The 19,478-nt window shown below is 42.5% G+C and overlaps 1 protein-coding gene across 1 annotated transcript in view; it reads left to right on the plus strand.

Moving 5' to 3' along the window:
• The window catches only part of LOC115197581 (copine-8-like), an 86,312-nt gene extending 74,502 nt beyond the window's left edge, over window positions 1–11,810 (plus strand). Inside the window, exons 13-20 of the mRNA XM_029759239.1 lie at window positions 424–485; window positions 1,376–1,422; window positions 1,711–1,892; window positions 2,332–2,459; window positions 5,969–6,071; window positions 7,051–7,108; window positions 9,359–9,432; window positions 10,329–11,810. Coding sequence (XP_029615099.1) covers window positions 424–485; window positions 1,376–1,422; window positions 1,711–1,892; window positions 2,332–2,459; window positions 5,969–6,071; window positions 7,051–7,108; window positions 9,359–9,432; window positions 10,329–10,535 — 861 coding nt within the window. The 3' untranslated portion in view covers window positions 10,536–11,810. The remainder of the gene's footprint in view (window positions 1–423; window positions 486–1,375; window positions 1,423–1,710; window positions 1,893–2,331; window positions 2,460–5,968; window positions 6,072–7,050; window positions 7,109–9,358; window positions 9,433–10,328) is intronic.
• Window positions 11,811–19,478: the final 7,668 nt, after the last annotated feature.

The following is a 19,478-nucleotide window of genomic DNA, read 5'->3' on the forward strand; positions in this document are numbered from 1 at the left end:
TATGGTTGTTGTGCCATGTTGAAATAGGTGTACTCTATTGTGTACTCTATGGTGTACTCTATGGTGTACTCTATGGTGTACTCTATTGTGTACTCTATGTATTGTTGAAATAGGTGTACTCTATTGTGTACTCTATTGTGTACTCTATGTACTGTTGAAATAGGTGTACTCTATGGTGTACTCTATGTACTGTTGAAATAGGTGTACTCTATGGTGTACTCTATGTACTGTTGAAATAGGTGTACTCTATGGTGTACTCTATGCACTGTTGAAATAGGTGTGGTAATAATACTGTAGTTCCACTGAAATCCCAATGTGTTTTAAAGGGATAGTTCACTTTTATAAAGTTTTAGGCTTATTATAAAGTCGGAAATAAGCTAAAACTTCAAAAAGTATCCCTTTAACCTCCGAACATGTTGCCAGGTAACCTTGCTGTCCTGCCTGGTGGACATGGAGCTCACCTTCCTGGACTACATCAAAGGAGGGTACGTTACAAGTTTTTTTTTTAAATTAAAGTCTCATTTGAATAGGGACACATTGAATTAAAGTTACATTTGAATAGGGACACATTGAATTAAAGTTACATTTGAATAGGGATACATTTAATTAAAGTTGTATTTAATTAGGGACACATTGAATTATAGTTAAATTTGAATAGGGACACATTGAATTAAAATCTAATTTGAATAGGGACACACTGAATAAAAGTTGAATTTGAATAGGGACACATTGAATAAAAGTTGAATTTGAATAGGGACACATTGAATAAAAGTTGAATTTGAATAGGGACACATTGAATAAAAGTTGAATTTGAATAGGGACACATTGAATAAAAGTTGAATTTGAATAGGGACACATTGAATGAAAGTTGAATTTGAATAGGGACACATTGAATACACAACAGTCAGATGCATTGCACCATCACTCTTTAGCTTACACCTAATTTCCATTGCTTGTCCCTAGGTCTGTGTTAAAACGTTTAGTACTAGCTTTCCATGTTGTATTGTTCATTTTGACTGTGTACCCCATCCAACCTGCACATTTTTATTTCCAAGCAGCAACTGTAAAGTACATAATGTATTACTGCAATAGGTTATACTAATTTAACTGAAACAATTTTCATGGTAACCTCTTTATCTAGCACTAAGCTCACTTACATCCCTAGTGGTAACTGAAGGTAGGAACAAACTCCTAGCTGAGTGGACTACTAATCAGCTCGTAGGCCTATGATCATTTTGCAGGGGACAGCAGTTACTGATAACTCCATAACCCCTTGTCAATTAATTGAGTTAGTCGGATCGCTTTGAATCGTGATGTAATTGAATGTAGTATGACTGATGCTTCATTATCTTCACTGTTTGATTTTGTCTTGTAGGACTCAGATTAATTTCACGGTGGCAATTGATTTCACAGCATCAAATGGTGAGTGTGTCCGAATCTGCTTTTAGTTCTTGTCAGCCCTTGAGAACCCTGTGCCTGTGTGGCAGTAAGGTAATGTCCATGTGTTTGAATGTTGGTGTAAGAAAACCCAAGACAAAGGGTAAGAAGGAACAATTAGTACCGCCAGCGTTACAGCTACAAGGCTTTTTTTCAAGCCAATTCTCAATGGTAGAAAGCTGCTTAATCTTTTGCAATGTATGGACAGCATCCCCTCTTTCCAACTACACAATAGTGTGGACCTCAGTTCTACTGTGTTGGGTTTGTGTCCAGGCAACCCGTCTCAGCCCACCTCCCTCCACTACATGAGTCCATATCAGTTGAATGCCTATGCGATGGCTCTCAGGGCCGTGGGGGAGATCATCCAGGACTACGACAGTGACAAGATGTTCCCTGCTCTGGGCTTCGGAGCCAAGCTGCCCCCGGACGGACGCGTCTCGCACGAGTTCGCTCTGGTGAGGAGACAGGAGACACCTCCATCCATCCTTACATCCATCTATCCCTCCTCTTTCTTACCTGCCACTCTCTCGTCAGTCCTGGTTCTGGACCAGTGGAGGCTGGTGGAGAGAGAACTGACAAATGACCCCTTAGGCTCTGGTCATAAGTAGTTCACTAGTAGTTCCTGTCCTAACCCTTCCTATCCAGATGTAGTGCCCATGCCGCCCTGGGGGCTGGCAGTCATTCCAGCTGCTCAGTTGGGGAACACTCTCCCCAGAGGGGCCCAGCCTGAGACCACGACAGGCCCCATATGCATTCATCTAGGCATTAAGGATTTACTGAGTCAGCCTTTTAACAATGGACTGCATGGAGAGAGAGAGAGAGAGAGGGAGAGAGGGAGATTTCTATGTTGTCTCGCTCATGTTCCTGATGTTTGTTCTGTGTGTTCCTGTACAGAACGGGAACCCTCAGAACCCATACTGCAGTGGGATTGAGGGAGTGATGGAGGCTTACTACCAGAGCCTCAAGTCTGTCCGCCTCTACGGACCCACACACTTCTCCCCTGTTATCAACCACGTGGCCAGGTACTGTAGGTCCAACACACACACACACCAGAACTAACCACCATGTACAAAGAGCATTCCCAGTGCGATTCCATTGAACTCCTACTGTGGTCCTTCAGTGTGGTACAATAACCTGCTATGATCAATAGATAGCCCCCGTGTGTTCCACAGGGACCTGTGACTCCCCAGGGAAAGACCAGATTAAAATAAATCCTGTAATAACTCAGCCGTCCCACTGAAATCAATACTAACTGTGGTGGCATGAACACACACGGACACACACCCACGCACGCAGGCATGCACACATGCACAAACACACGTCTTGTCTTCTCAGTTTGAGAAAATCCTTTGTGCTTTGTGTGCAACCGCTGAGCATACCGTGGAGATCAAAGGTCAACATAGGTCTGCCTGTCAGACGGTGATCAGAAAGGAACACTCTTTTCACACCCACTCACAGAACAGTAAGTAACCACACATGAAAGCAGTAGCTTAAGCTATGATTGGTGAAACTGCCACGTCCGTTTATGATATCACAACAAAGAAGTTACTGTTTTACTTAACTTTTTTTTCGTCAGACATCATTGCATGCTCCTCTCCTCCATTTCATCAACACAACCGAAACAATAACAAGGACGCTGGGGGGGTCAACAGTGGCGCTGTTTCTCCCTTTATTGGATTTCAGCTTTAAGTGTGCGTCCCAATTGGTCCCATAGGCTCTGGTCCAAATGAGTGCACTATATAGGGAATATGGTGCAGTTTAGGACGCACCCTTAATGTCACATCTCCTCACCATCACACAAATAGATGTGAGAACCCAGTTCAGATTAGATTACAACATCACACCGGTGCCTTTATATGAAGAAGAAAAAAATGTTTTGAAAAAGGGGCACACACAAGACGAGGATAATACATGGCCTTCCAGCTTCCAACGTAATCCCTTACTTAATGCAGCAATAAAATAACCTGCAAATGCAAGCAAGCGGTCAGAGGTCTCCTCCTCTGCATCCAAAGTTATTCAATGTTGTCCTTCAAAAGTATTCATTCAATGTTGCATGCAGAGAGAGTGGTTGGTGGTTGTTGAAAACAAATAAGGCTTTGCACAATCGACCAGTGGACAGACACTATGGGAGACATCGTGATTAATGGTCATTTTATCCGAGCAGAAGAGAATTGGACTCGGTGCCTCGCTGTCTCTCCGTAGTGTGCAGTGTCCCCGTGCCATACATGCTCTACTTGATATTCACTATTGGGAAATCTTACCCAATCATCTATAAACACACACAAGATTGACTGTAACAAGCTATCTCCCCCATCCCTCTTCGCTCCTCAACTCCCATCTATTTCCCGGTGTGGTCAGACCGCCCACGTGGCCTAAGAATAGCCTTGCCGTTCATAGCTCATTTATTCTCAGTGTTACCAAAACACACTGAGGGAAACCATTTTCACCCAAATAAGTGTCTCTAGTGTCCAACAAGATCGTCATGCTCCCAATATGTGTGGCTGTATTAATTTGCCACTCAGATGGTGGGCACCCCCCAGGGTTACAGTCCAGGTATGGGCCAGATTTGGGTCTCAACCATCAGCCAAACCAATGACCAAACCATCACTAACATTGAGTGGCTGCTGCCAACATACTGACTCAAATCTCTAGCCACTTTAATAATTAAAAATTGGATGTAATAAATGTATCACTAGCCACTTTAAACAATGCCACTTTATATAATGTTTACATACCCTACATTACTCATCTCATCTCATACTGTACTCTATACCATCTACTGCATCTTGCCTATGCCGTTCGGCCATCGCTCATCCATATATTTATATGTACATATTCTTATTCATTCCTTTACACTTGTGTGTATAATGTAGTTGTTGCGAAATTGTTAGATTACTTGTTAGATATTACTACACGGTCGGAACTAGAAGCACAAGCATTTCGCTACACTCTCCTTAACATCTGCTAACCATGTGTATGTGACCAATAGAATTTGATTTGATTTGATTTGACTAGAGGTCAATGCATGACAGTGGATAGATTGGTGAAAGAGTGGTATAGGCTAACACAAAATATTCTTCATTGCAGGGGTTGGAACCTAAATTGTCTTCCGATCCTTCCGTTCTGAACAGAACCAGTATTGTTTTTGTTCCGTTCAGTTTGCTTAACATTGGACAAAAGCTAGCTAGCTAACGAGCTTGTGTGTGCAGAGCGGCACCACAATTAAAAACATGCCTTCTTTTTTTGTGGTTAATAAATCCAATGTGAATAATAACTATAGTATCCTTCACTAGCATTGGAAAAAACGTAATCCATTCTTCTGTAATAAAAAATCTCTCTCTAATTTCTGAATCAAGCTTGTAACGTCAGTAGGCTACAGTAGTCTATGCTTCAGAGGGGAGGGGCATGAGGAGGGGTATGGGCAGATTGCCTACACACACACACACACACACACACACACACACACACACACACACACACACACACACACACACACACACACACACACACTGGCAACGATTTTCAGCTGGCAGGCAGACACTGGAATAAGTTTCTGAGTGACAGAGTGAGGGCTTTGCATAGGCGCTTCGTTGCATTTTTTGTGGGACTGAAACAAATGCCGGACCGTAAAATAACGCTATTGCCTGGTTCCCATGCTTTTAAAATAATGGTTCTATTCCAGAACAGTTCTGCTTCCTGAAAATGGGGTCTAACCCCGGCTTCATAGATACATTTAATTGATTGATTTATGACATTTGACATTGTAGTCATTTAGGGCTCCTATCCAGAGTGACTTATTGATTACAGTATTATTGATTACACGCTGCAACTCATATTGCTCTCTTCCCTGCTCTCCTCACACCAACCTCTCTGTTTCTCCTCTCCTCTCTTCTTATTCTCTCTCTCCCATCCCCCCCCTCCCATCCCCTCTCTCCCCCTCTCCTCTCTCCCCTCCCCTCCCCTCTCTCTCTCCCCCCTCCACTCCCCTCTCTCTCCCCCCCTCCCCTCCCCTCCCCTCTCTTCCCCTCCCCTCCCCTCTCTCTCGCTCCCCCCTCTCTCCCCTCCCCTCCCCTCTCTCCCCCCTCCCCTCTCTTCCCCTCCCCTCTCTCTCTCCCCCCTCCACTCCCCTCTCTCTCCCCCCCCTCTCTCTCCCCCCTCCCCTCCCCTCTCTCTCCCCTCTCTCTCCTCCCCCCTCCCCTCCCCTCTCTCCCCCTCCCCTCCCCTCTCTCTCCCCCCCCTCTCTCTCCCCCCTCCCCTCCCCTCTCTCTCTCCCCCCCCTCCCCTCTCTCTCTCCCCCCTCCCCTCCCCTCTCTCTCCCCCCCTCCCCTCCCCTCTCTCTCCCCCCCTCCCATCTCTCTCCCCCTCCCCTCTCCCCTCCCCTCCTCTCTCTCTCCCTTTCCCCTCTCTCTCCCCTCCCCTCCCCTCTCTCTCCCCCCTCCCCTCTCCCCTCCCCTCATCTCTCCCCCCTCCCCTCCCCTCTCTCTCTCCCCCCTCCCCTCCCCCCTCTCCCCCCCCCCACCCCCCCCTCCAGGTATGCACAATCAGTGAAAGACGGCTCCCAGTACTTCATCCTCCTTATCATCTCGGACGGCGTCATCACCGACATGGCTCAGACCAAAGAGTCTATTGTAAATGTAAGACATCTCAAACTTACTATTAATTAAAGGCCCACTCTTACAATCTTTTTTCAGCCATTTTTATACATGTAAAATGTATGCTATAACCTACACATCTTCATGAGTTAGAGTGGTTACATTTATCCAGCTCCATCCCTCAGTTTTATAGCAAACCAAGTGGTGGGTCTAGTTGTTTTTCAAATTAAGAAGTAGACCTTCAAGACTCAACTCCACCACCACTTACTGTACCACTTACTCAGTCATTCTTGGTGGGTGGACCAACGTTGATAGTGTTTAATGTCTGTCTGTCTACATTGATTTAATACTGTTTGGAATGCCCTGACTCAAAAATTGTGTTCCATTGAAATAGAAATCGCTGCTTTTGGTTAAAGCATTTTCCCTACATACTGTAATGTGATTGTGGGGTACGACATGAGAACTATGAGTTTCAAGCAACCCCAGAAATAGATGGTCCTCATATCTCTGCCAATTTAATGTTCACCTAAATGGCAATACAAAGTAATGAAACATAGTGATGTGTTAATCTATCATTCTTTCTCACCAGCCTTTGGCAAATGGCTATCCACTCCAAATTGCAATGCAATAAGTGTCTGCTATGGGAGGAGATGGAAATAATGTTCATTTATAAGCTGTCAGGCTGGATGGGGTTTAAACACAAGTTGTACATGCATGAAATGAGAGAGGTGACAATCCTACAAAGTCTTGGCAGAATGTGGGAGCCAAACCACATACAGGAGCAGAATGGGAAAACATTGACCACTTTATGACAGGCAGTTACTACCATTTTTCTCTGAGAAGGAGAACTTGTACAGTTTTTACAGTAGTGTCAATAATTGGGGGTATTTCTCCTGTGGCGTTTTAGATAACAATGGTTATTGACGTTGGCATTGAAAGGAACTTGTTTTCTCAAGCTCTCTTTTTTGTTGACACCTCTCTTTGTCTTTATTTTTCTCTCTCTCTCCCCCCACCTCCAAAGGCGGCTACTCTGCCCATGTCAATTATAATTGTCGGGGTTGGACCGGCGGAATTTAATGGTAAGAAAGGAATAATGGAATGTGTGTGTGTGCGTGTGTGTGTGTGTGCACCCTTGTGTGTGCGTGTGCGTGTGCACTCGTGTGTGTATGTGCACACATTTGTGTTTCTAATCTCTTCCCTGCGTTAAATCCATTATTGCGCCCCTCACCCGGTTCTCCCTCTCTTCTGCTTCTCACCTTTCCTTTTTCTATCCTTCTTTCTTCCCCTCACCCTATCCCTCTCTTTTCCTTTCCCTTTCTATTTCACTCTTTCATATCTCTCTCTCATTTGCTTCCCATCCCCCACGTTGTTTATCTTTCTAAATGTCATTGCTCATTTGACCCAACGTTCTACAGAAATGTGTCATCATTTCCGTTCACCTTTTTGTAGTAACAGACCAAGTCCTCGCCTTTCATCTCTTATCATAGGAAAGAAATGTTTACAATTCATAAAACACTCCAGCTCCATGATAAACACATTCATTCTTTATGAGCAATTAGCCTTTTAAAGTCAACGGTCCTTTAAGATTATCACGCTTACAAAGTCAATGTGCACAGTAGCATGATGTCCCTCCCTGTTCCACTACACATGGTTGCTTTCCCTTATACAGATGTAGGATCTTAATTTGATCACCCTATTGCAGGAGAACTTTCCTGCAATGAAGGACATTTAAAACTTGTAGTGTATTTGAGGTTTAAAAATGCTTCTGAAGTTTTGTATTTTCAACTTAGAAATTTCAAACTTGATTTTCCATTACAAAAAATATATCAACTGCAGGATTATTTTCCTGCTTTAGCAAACAGGCTAAAATTAAGATCCTAGACCTGTACATCAGTGGAGGCTGCTGAGGGGAGAACGGCTCATAATAATGGCTGAAACGGAGCAAATGGAATGGCATCAAACACCTGGAAATCATGTGTTTGATGTATTTCATACCATTCCACCTATTCCGCTCCAGTCATTACCACGAGCCTGTTATCCCCAATTAAGGTGCCACCAACCTGGTGTGCTGTACATATCCCACCACATACTTCACCACACCCGGCTGGGCTGCAACCTGGTCTCAGACCAAAACGTATGATAGTTTACTAAAATCCATGCCACCCCGTTTAGTTTGATATGTTACTTTACGCTATGTTCATTACATTGGCCTACCAATGTAATAGTGGTCGTACAATATAATACAAATTGTAGGATGTATAGTATCCTACGTCTTGATCGCATTTTACCCGTTTAGTATGATATATTACATTTGACTTTCAGGTGTCTGTTTTTCAAACTAGACACTCTAATGTACTTGTCCTCTTGCTCAGTTGTGTACCAGGGCCTCCCACTCCTCTTTCTATACTGGTTTGAGCCAGTTTGCGCTGTTCTGTGAAGGGAGTAGTACACAACGTTGTACGAGATCTTCAGTTTCTTGGCAATTTCTCGCATGGAATAGCCTTCATTTCTCAGAACAAAAATAGACTGATGAGTTTCAGAAGAAAGTGCTTTGTTTCTGGCCATTTTGATCCTGTAATCGAACACACAAATGCTGATACTCCAGATACTCAACTAGTCTAAAGAAGGCCAGTTTTATTGCTTATTAGCACAAAAGTTTTCAGCTGTGCTAACATAATTACAAAAAGGTTTTCTAATGATCAATTAGCCTTTTAAAATGATCAACTTGGATTAGCTAACACAACGTGCCATTGGATCACAGGAGTGATGGTTGCTGATAATGGGCCTCTGTACGCCTATGTAGATATTCCATAAACAACATTTACAACATTAACAATGTCTACACTGTATTTCTGATCAATGTGTTGCCATTTTAATGGACAAAAAAAAGGACATTTCTAAGTGACCCCAAACTTTTGAACGGTAGTGTATGTTTACTATTTTACTTCTTGTCAAAGTAATGTAACCTAACGTAAAGTAACATATCATACTAAATGGTTTTGCTCTAAGACCAGGCTGGTTCATCACTCACCCAGTACTGTGCAGTATTAACTTACAACCAAGGATTTCACGGCTCTACACACACATTTTCTGAACTCAAACAGCATTGCATGGCAGGCAATGAAACAGTGTCATCTCGTGTAGCATGCTCACTGGCTCTCTGTGGTAATGTAGTGTGTGTAGTTAATGCACACGGACGACAGTGCAGCATGTGAAGTCAACGATGTGTCATGCTCTGTGGCACTGATGATGTTGACATATTGATGTGGGCTTTGTTCTGACATGGCATGGCTGACTGATGTGCTTCTCTCTCTCTCTCTCCTTCTCAGAAATGATTGAGCTTGATGGAGACGAAGAGAGGATCTCATCTCAAGGGAGGTTCGCAGAGAGAGACATTGTTCAGGTATTATGGAGCTTTCTCATACATTAACGCAGAGTTTCAGTATCTCTGGAAATAGGCTGATATTCTATAGAATGTGTATATCATGTATGTGTACTGTATGTAAATGGCCTACTATGTGAACGGCTTCTCTCTCTCTCTCTCCCTCACTCGATCACCATCTCTGCGTCTTTCATTCACCATCTTTCTAATCCACTGTCTTTCTCCCCATATTTTCACCTGTATTCTGTCTTTCTCCCCATATCTTCACATGTATTCTGTCTTTCTCCCCATATCTTCACATGTATTCTGTCTTTCTCCCCATATCTTCACATGTATTCTGTCTTTCTCGTCATATTTTCACATGTATTCTGTCTTTCTCGTCATATCTTCACATCTATTCTGTCTTTCTCGTCATATTTTCACCTGTATTCTGTCTTTCTCCCCATATCTTCACATGTATTCTGTCTTCTCCCCATTTCTTCACCTGTATTCTGTCTTTCTCCCCATTTCTTCACATGTATTCTGTCTTCTCCCCATTTCTTCACATGTATTCTGTCTTTCTCCCCATATCTTCACATCTATTCTGTCTTTCTCCCCATATCTTCACCTGTATTCTGTTTTTCTCCCCTTATCTTCACATGTATTCTGTTTTTCTCCCCTTATCTTCACATGTATTCTGTTTTTCTCCCCATTTCTTCACATGTATTCTGTCTTCTCCCCATTTCTTCACATGTATTCTGTCTTTCTCCCCATATCTTCACATCTATTCTGTCTTTCTCCTCCTCTACACCACTTCTCTACCATTATTATTTTCTAATGGAACCACTCTACTCTTTCTCTTACTGTCTCCCCCACTCCTTCTCTTCCTCCCCTCTTCTCCGTTCCTTCTCTCTTCCCCCCCCCTTCTCTCCATCCAGTTTGTTCCGTTCCGTGACTACATCGACCGCAGGGGGAACCACATTCTCAGTATGGCCCGTTTGGCCAAAGAGGTCCTGGCTGAGATCCCTGACCAGTTCCTCTCCTACATGAGGACCAGGGGCATCAAACCAGGCCCCTGTCCCCCTGCCTACACCCCCACCCCCGCCATGCATCCCCTCATCACCCGACGGGTCAGCCGAATCTGAAGGGTAAGACGCCCCCCCCTCGACCTCTTCCTCTTTTGCTTCTTCTTCTTCCTCACTGGAGTTGTTTCCACGCTCATGTTGCACCTTTGTGGACTCTGGGATTCCATCATCCGTGGCATTGGTCAGCCCTTTCTGTGGAGAGGACAGACCGCCATCGTCCCTCAGGAAGGACTTCCACTGAGAGGTCAGAGGTTAGAGGACGCAGTTTACTGGTCTGACCCAGGAGGTGGGTGAGTGACTGTCATTGACGAGGCAGGAGCAGCATCCAATCTGTGGAGAACCTTTCAGAAGCACATTTCTGATCTGTTATTTCTACGTCCTGCTCTTCCTCCCAACTTCACTTCTCTTTCACCAACAGTCTCTTTCTAAATGTTTACAAAAGTTGAGGATGACGAGGAGGATTCATACTCGTGGACACATTTTTATTTCTCTCTGATTTGTACTCCAGATGCTCTCTGGCTCTCCTTTTTTTAGCCACAGAGACTGGTGGTAGCGATGATGAAGAGGACAAAGATGATTCAGATGATGCTGATGATGACAAGCCCAGGAGCCACATCCCATGTGTGGTGTTTATTTCTTTTGTACGGAGCATGTTGTAGTCCTAGTAGAGAAGCATGCAGTTAAAGTCCTGCACTCAGGGCCTCCTAGCTGATCATTTATTTTCCAACTACCACCTTTTAAGACAGTTACCTTCACCACCTATAATCTTCCCACTATGTTACGCTCTGTTGTCCGCCTACCTTGACTCAAAGGGGACTTCCTTCCCTTCAGAGTCTGGTCCTATCAAATACAGCAGGGACTAAACCAGCCTTACTCTCTCTGCATCCCAAATGGCACCCTATTCCCTACATAGTGCACTACTTTTGAGAGCCCCGGTTAAGCGTAGTGCACTATATAGAGAGTAGGGTGCCTCTTGGGATGCAGAATCTATCCGTTTGATACATTCACAGTCGCCATGCTCACAAGGATTCTGGAATAGTGGAATCTCCATCCATGCATGGGAGTCAAAAACACACTTACCAGTTAGTTACACCACCACTTCCATGTGTGTCCTCTGACTCTGGAGCTCAGTGAGAAAATGTTGTTTTGTATTTTCAGGAGCATTCTCTCTTTAGTTTCTACCTCTTGCTTCACATCATGTCACTAAACCCTGTGGATGGATGGATGTGTGTTTTGGAAAGGCAGGATCTTAAGCAGTAATATTTCAGTCTACCTTTTGGTTCACAACGTCGCCTTTGTCTCTCACTGAGTGAAAACGTTTTACATTTACATTCAACATTTTACTAGCCTACACTACCGGTCAAAAGTTTTAGAACCCCTACTCATTCAAGGGTTTTTCTCAATTTTTTCTATTTTCTACATTGTAGAATAATAGTAAAGACATCAAAACTATGAAATAACCTATGGAATCATGTAGTAACCAAAAAAAAGTGTTTAACAAATCAAAATATACTTTATATTTAAGACTCTTCTACTAGCCACCCTTTGCCTTGACACACTCTTGGCATTCTCTCAACCAGCATCATCTGGAATGCTTTTCCAACAGTCTTGAAGGAGTTTGCACATATTCTGAACACTTGTTGGCTGCTTTTCCTTCATTTTGCGGTCCAACTCATCCCAAACCACCTCAATTTGGTTGAGGTCGGGGGATTGTTGAGACCAGGTCATCTGATGCAGTACTCCATCACTCTCCTTCTCGGTCAAATAGCCCTTACACAGCCTGGAGGTCCTCTTGAAAAACAAATGACAGTCCCACTAAGTCCAACCCATATGGGATGGCGTACCGCTGCAGAATGCTGTGGTAGCCATGCTGGTTAAGTGTGCCTTGAATTCTAAATAAATCACAGACAGTGTCACCAGCAAAGCACATCCACACCATCACACCTCCTCCATGCTTCACGGTGGGAACAGCACATGCGGAAATCATCCGTTCACCCACACCGCATCTCACAAAGACATGGTGGTTGGAGCCAAAAATCTCAAATTTGGCCCAAAGGACATATTTCCACCAGTCAAATGTCCATTGATCATGTTTCTTGACCCAAACAAGTCTCTTCTTATTATTGATGTCCTTTAGGAGTGGTTTCTTTGCAGTAATTCGACCCTGAAAGCCTGATTCACGCAGTCTCCTCTGAACAGTTGATGTTGAGATGTGTCTGTTACTTGAACTCTGTGAAGCATTTATTTGGGCTGGTAATTCTAATGAACGTATCCTCTGCGGTAGAGGTAACTCTGGGTCTTCCATTCCTGTGGCGGTCCACATGAGAGCCAGTTTCATCATAGCACTTGATGGTTTTTGCGACTGCACTTGAAGAAACTTTCAAAGTTCTTGAAATGTTCTGTATTGACTGACCTTCATGTCTTAAAGTAATGATGGATTCTTTGCTTATTTGAACTGTTCTTGCCATATGGACTTGGTCTTTTACCTTGGTCTGGTTACTACATTCCATGTGTTATTTCATAGTTTTGATGTCTTCAGTACTATTCTACAATGTAGAAAATAGTAAAAAATAAAGAAAAACCCTTGAATGAGTAGGTGTTCTAAAACCTTTGACCAGTAGTGTATATCAGAACATAACTACAGCACTTATATAGTTGCAGTCAGTTTGTAGATTCATTCCAGTTTCCACTCTCAATTTGCTCAGAAAACCTGGCAGTTGACCAAGAAATGAGATCCTCTGGTTATTTCCTTCTATTTCAACATTATTTTAGAGCGCCATTCCTCATAGCAACAACCCTTAGTTCAGTGGCTTCAGTTTAGCTTAACCTAGTGTATGGCAAAGTGGGGTGGGGTGGGGGGGATTTCAAAGCCCCTCCCCCCTCCAAGGAAGTTGACGCTCTTTTAGGACTACTGCATATCTACACAGTTTAAAAACTCTAAAATGGTATTTGGAGAACAGCAAAAACAAACAAAAATAGCCCCAGCCATTAATTATCACCGCAATATTAGGTTTTAAGGTCTGTGGAAGGGTGTGTACAGACTGCTCAACCTCATCATAAATTGACTCATTTACTAGTGGAACACCGCATGCAGTGCAGCATGAAATAGATGCATAATACACACTATAAAGTCACAACAAGGCCGACTTCAAACACCAACATCAATGTGAAATTAACCGGACTATAAAACAGTTGACCATGAATGCAAACTATGCTAGATAAATCCTACACAGCCATTGAAAATAAAAGGCATACATCAAAGGACTTAGACTTACTTAGACCTACAATCGACAGGGATGCATGAAGACAAACAAAGTCGACCAAAGAAGGAGGAGGAATAATGGTCTTAAAGCTACAGCATACAATGACATTGTAGATTATTCTGTTCTTCCAACTTTGTGGCAATAGTTTGGGGAAGGCCCTTTCCTGTTTCAGCATGACAATGGCCCTGTGCACAAAGTGAGGTACATACAGAAATGGTTTGTCGAGATCTGTGTGTAACAACTATTGTAAAGTGGCACTCCACATGTAAAAGGTTGCCGTCCCCATGCTATAGGCTATATGAAGCCACCCTAGTAGAACGGTACATACAGTGTACTTGAGACAGTATCTCCTGCGATTCCCACCAACATTGTCTTGTGCTCTTCCCGCTCATTTCTTAATTTGCCTGTCTGCATTACTCGCCAGGGAAGGGACAACGTCGACAAGGTGGCTCTGAGAATATCGAAACATTGTATCAACGAACGAGGCGGTTTAGAGAAAATGTAAACACTTTGTATAAACAAGGCGGTCCCGAGAATATTGATTGTACCATAGTAGCCAACAAGGGGGCAGCTCACACACATTTTTCCACAGGCCAGCTTGTCTCTGTCTGGTGTAATTGCGTTGCCTAAGCCATAGTTGCACTATCTCGGTGCTCATTATATAAAATATTTATATGTCATTTTCCCGGCCAGATTGATCATTAAGAATATCTCATTTTAATTGAGGAAGATAGACAAGAAAGACTGATAAAGTGAGAGGTGGAAATTCATTATATCAGAGGCAGGTAGGCTACAGGTAGGGATTAGGGATGTACAGTCGTGGCCAAAAGTTTTGAGAATGGCACAAATATTAATTTTCACAAAGTTTGCTGCTTTAGTGTCTTTAGATATTTTTGTCAGATGTTACTACGGAGTACTGAAGTATAATTACAAGTATTTCATAAGTGTCAAAGGCTTTAGTGACAATTACATGAAGTTGATGCTAAGAGTCAATATTTGCAGTGTTGACCCTTCTTTTTCAAGACCTCTGCAATCCGCCCTGGCATGCTGTCAATTCACTTCTGGGCCACATCCTGACTGATGGCAGCCCATTCTTGCATAATCAATGCTTGGAGCTTGTCAGAATTTGTGTGTTTTTGCTTGTCTACACGCCTCTTGAGGATTGACCACAAGTTCTCAATGGGATTAAGGTCTGGGTAGTTTCCTGGCCATGGACCCAAAATATCGATGTTTTGTTCCCCAAGCCACTTAGTTATCACTTTTGCCTTATAGCAAGGTGCTCCATCATGCTGGAAAAGGCATTGATCGTCACCAAACTGTTCCTGGATGGTTGGGAGAAGTTGCTCTCGGAGGATGTGTTGGTACCATTCTTTATTCATGGCTGTGTTCTTAGGCAAAATTGTGAGTGAGCCCACTCCCTTGGTTGAGAAGCAACCCCACACATGAATGGTCTCAGGATGCTTTACTGTTGGCATGACACAGGACTGATGGTAGCGCTCACCTTGTCTTCTCCGGACAAGATTTTTTCCAGATGCCCCAAACAATCGGAAAGGGGATTCATCAGAGAAAATGACTTTACCACTGTCCTCAGCAGTCCAATCCCTGTACCTTTTGCAGAATATCAGTCTGTCCCTGATGTTTTTCCTGGAGAGAAGTAGCTTCTTTGCTGCCCTTCTTGACACCAGGCCATCCTCCAAAAGTCTTCGCCTCACTGTGCGTGCAGATGCACTCCCACCTGCCTGCTGCCAATCCTGAGCAAGCTCTGTACTGGTGGTGCCCCGATCCCGCAGCTGAATCAACTTTAGGGGATGGTCCTGGTGCTTGCTGGACTTTCTTGGGCGCCCTGAAGCCTTCTTCACAACAATTGAACCGCTCTCCTTGAAGTTCTTGATCCGATAAATGGTTGATTTAGGTGCAATCTTACTGGCAGCAATATCCTTGCCTGTGAAGCCCTTTTTGTGAAAAGCAATGATGATGGCAGAGGATGATGAGGAAGTAGGCCTACAGTAAGTTTTTAAAAAGTTAGCTTAAGTAATCATTAATAATTAGCATTATCTCAATTAGGCCAATCATTTTGTCATTGCATGATAATGCACATTTGTTATAGCCTACAACTGTTATTGTTTTGAAGCCTAAAACAGGACATGTATTTTGTGGAAATGCTCTAAATAACAAGTTGTTCAGTTGTATTTATTTTCATACCAAAACATGAAACCAAAATTGCACTAGCCTACTGGGCAAATTGCTGAAAATATCAATTAGCCATGACACCTATCACAACCTATATTTTAATAACAATAAAATAGATTTTAGTTTTGAATGGTAACCAAAAAGGAGGCCTCTCCCCCACCTCCCAATTCCCAATTCAATTCACCCCTGGCTATCATATTACAACAAGGTTTACAAGGCCGAGTTCTAATGCCCATATCAAATTCAAAGCAATCGCACACTGCCTAAATGGCTGACTGGCAAAGCAAACTGGCACTGGGCTTGTTTGAGTGGTAAGGCTGAAGCAACTGATTTCAGATGAAAGTTGAGAAGTAAAGTCAGCGGAGGTGCATCTCCTACAGCCGAAAGTCTAACACCAAGGTGACTTTCTAACAGCAAGGCTCAGTGCAACATGGCAGTGTTGCTATTGTTTATAAAAGTGTTTCTTTGTCGAAATGAACAACCGCTGTATCATACACAAATGTAAATATGTGTGTACATTGTACTATCAATTGGGGAGAGAAAGACGCAAATATCACATTAATTAGTACATGTCCACTGTATACATATGAATAGCGGCAAAGTTGCTTCCTGTTTCAGTCACGTCTTTGGTCCCGTTCATGTGGGTCAAACAAAAACACTCTAATGATTGACTGACAAATAGTGCCTCCCACAATGCAGGCAATGGCTGAAAGTTGCAGCTGGTGAGGAGCAACTGCAGAAAATTGAGTTGTCTGCAATCTAAACTTCATGACCTTTGATCACATGGTTATTGTAATATTCATGCAGTTGACATGTAGTCTGAGAATATTTATCATTTAACAAAAGTGATCCGATTGAACACGGCCACTATCTCTGCTCTCTGCTTTCTTAAAGTGAGACAAAAGACACACAGGCTGGCAGCTGCTCTCTGAGCGATACTCTGCATGGTCCAGCCAGTACACTAAACAGCGGTTTCATTTTAGTTGGGAATGGGATTAGTCTACTTTTTTTGGCTTACTTTATGTGTTTGGTCTTGAGCTAGGGTATGGTGACCACCATACCCAACTGACGCCCCTGCCTTAGTTACATCTTAGTGAATACATTTTTTGTTTGTTATTTGAGTTCATATTTCTCTCTCGTTGGGTTGAATGACTCAAACTCAATCAGGTAAATGCTCTGACACTTTTCACCCAGCTCTATATGACAGTGTAGCGGTAAGAAGTCAAACCACCAAAACATTGTGTGCATCCCAAATGGCACCCTATTCCTTATATGGTGCACTACTTTAGATCAGGTCCCAAACCGGACTGTAACAATATAATTATAATTATTTTGCTATGGAACTGGACCAAACCAGCCTAGACTAGATACAGTATGACCAGACAAGAACAGGACCTTCCATTTTAAAGCGTCACACTGGAGAGTTGAACAGCATCTGCCTAGGACTGGGACTCTGGCTCTCTCTCGCTCCCAAACAGAAGGCTAGGGCATTTTATTATTTATCACAACAAGATGTCAACTTCATCTCACATACTCACATATGCGTACAGTACATACTGTATATGTATTTCTGTATGAAACATGCATTAAAAACTTGCGTAACATCTAGAGAAGAGGGTACACTAACAGCAAACATGTCTTATATTCTCACATAATGAAACATTCTATGGAACATTCTATAGAAAAGTCTATGGAACACTTTACAGAAAATGTTCTGGAACATTCTATGGAACATTGGAAGATAAACAACACTATCAGCCAGTTCTCTGCTTTATATTGAAATATCACTTCACTCCCACTTGGTTTACCATCCATTTCAGTCAACTATAGATCTATATTCATGATGCAACTATTAAATTAGGGAAATAAACTCATTTCAGGCTCATTTTCATCTGTTTTCCCCTAGGAAAGGTAAATAAAAGCTTAATAATTCATAAAAATCACATTTAAAAAAGCTTATCTGCTCTGCTGTTGAGTGGGGAATCTCATTTAACAAAAAGTGAGTGAACAATAGCAGGATTTCAAAGTAGGCTTTGGGAAGGTGACTGTGGGTTTTTTCAAAGTGGTCTCAGAGCATTTCGTATTATTCTGTACGTAAATCTGAAACACCTCAGTTAGTATGAAATGTTACGTTTCGTATGGTATGGGTTAATTTGTGGATGTCCATCATCCATTTCGTATGATATGTTACGAATTGCAATTCGTGCAATATGTTACGAAGTCCAATTTGTTGTGGCTAACCTTAGATAGGTGCTAACACTAACGTTAGCCAGCACTAGGGGTTAGGGTTAAGGTTAGGAGTTACGCTAAAGTATTAGGTTTAGGTGAAGGGTTAGCTAAAAGGGTTAAGTAACCTTCTGTCTTATGTAGCCATACCAAACGTAACATATCATATTCATTTGAGTGCCCCACGTTTAATATGTTATGTCTAGTCTGTGAGACCAGTCTAGTTTGTCACATGCACTTGCACACTGCTATATGTGTGAAACCAAACAGACGGTCTCTTCGAGTCTATGAAAATGTAGGAGTATAAAACATAATATAGAGCATTTATTGGAACAGAACCCTGAAAGTGTTCATATGGTAAACAAGCAAGCCCCACACTTCTTGTTGATAAAAAACAGCTTTAATGAATAATACATGTCATTGCCTCTTCCCACAGACAATGATGTGATGTGTGTCTGTGTCACATTGCCAAGATGATAACGTGAGCTTGATGGGGCTGATCCAGTGACTGCACAGCTAAAACAGAACGTAAACATTCTCATTTGATTATTCCACAATGTTCTGGGAACCAAAATTTGTGAGCTGACTGACAGTATCTGAATGCCTCAGAAAGCCCATGTATTCTTCTACACGTGACATGATCATTGTTTACCTGTAATAATCAAGTGATTTATTATTGAATGCTTGTGATAACACTAATACCCTAGTGTTTTTATATAATAGCATGCATCATGTTTTGCATGGATCATTTTCTATAACGGAGATGCACCGGTATATTGTATATTATTATGACATTATTATGTGTTTTCAGAAATACTATGTAAACTTTGCCTTAAAATGTCACTGAACTCTTGGAATTGTGCAATGCCTTCCGATAACGTATAGAACGACAGATTCTCAATATGTGTCAGTGCTCAGTTGTTTTTGTATATTACTGCACAGCCACTCCTATGTCAGTCTTCTACTGTTCTTTCAGAAGCAGTGGTTGGAATCATAGAACTAGAATGACATTCTAGTTCTATGGTTGAAATGATCTTAATAAGAGGGGTTATGAGCTGAACAGTCAAATCTGTGATCACGTTCCGAATGGCACCCTATTCCCTATGTAGTGCAGTACTTTTGAACAAAAGTAGTGCACTATGTAGGGCATAGGATGCCATTTGGGATGCTCTGTTGTCTAGCTCCCAGTTAAGGGGCATTATAGCAATCAACCAACCAGCATAAGTGTTATCTAGTGGCCCAGAACGTTTAAAGTCAATCTTATATCAATTAATTCAACCTGATTGTTGTAGCAATGCTGCTTAATCATTACATTAGTCAAATT

This window comes from Salmo trutta, chromosome 7, assembly GCF_901001165.1.
Source record: "Salmo trutta chromosome 7, fSalTru1.1, whole genome shotgun sequence".
NCBI classification, from domain to species: domain Eukaryota; kingdom Metazoa; phylum Chordata; class Actinopteri; order Salmoniformes; family Salmonidae; genus Salmo; species Salmo trutta.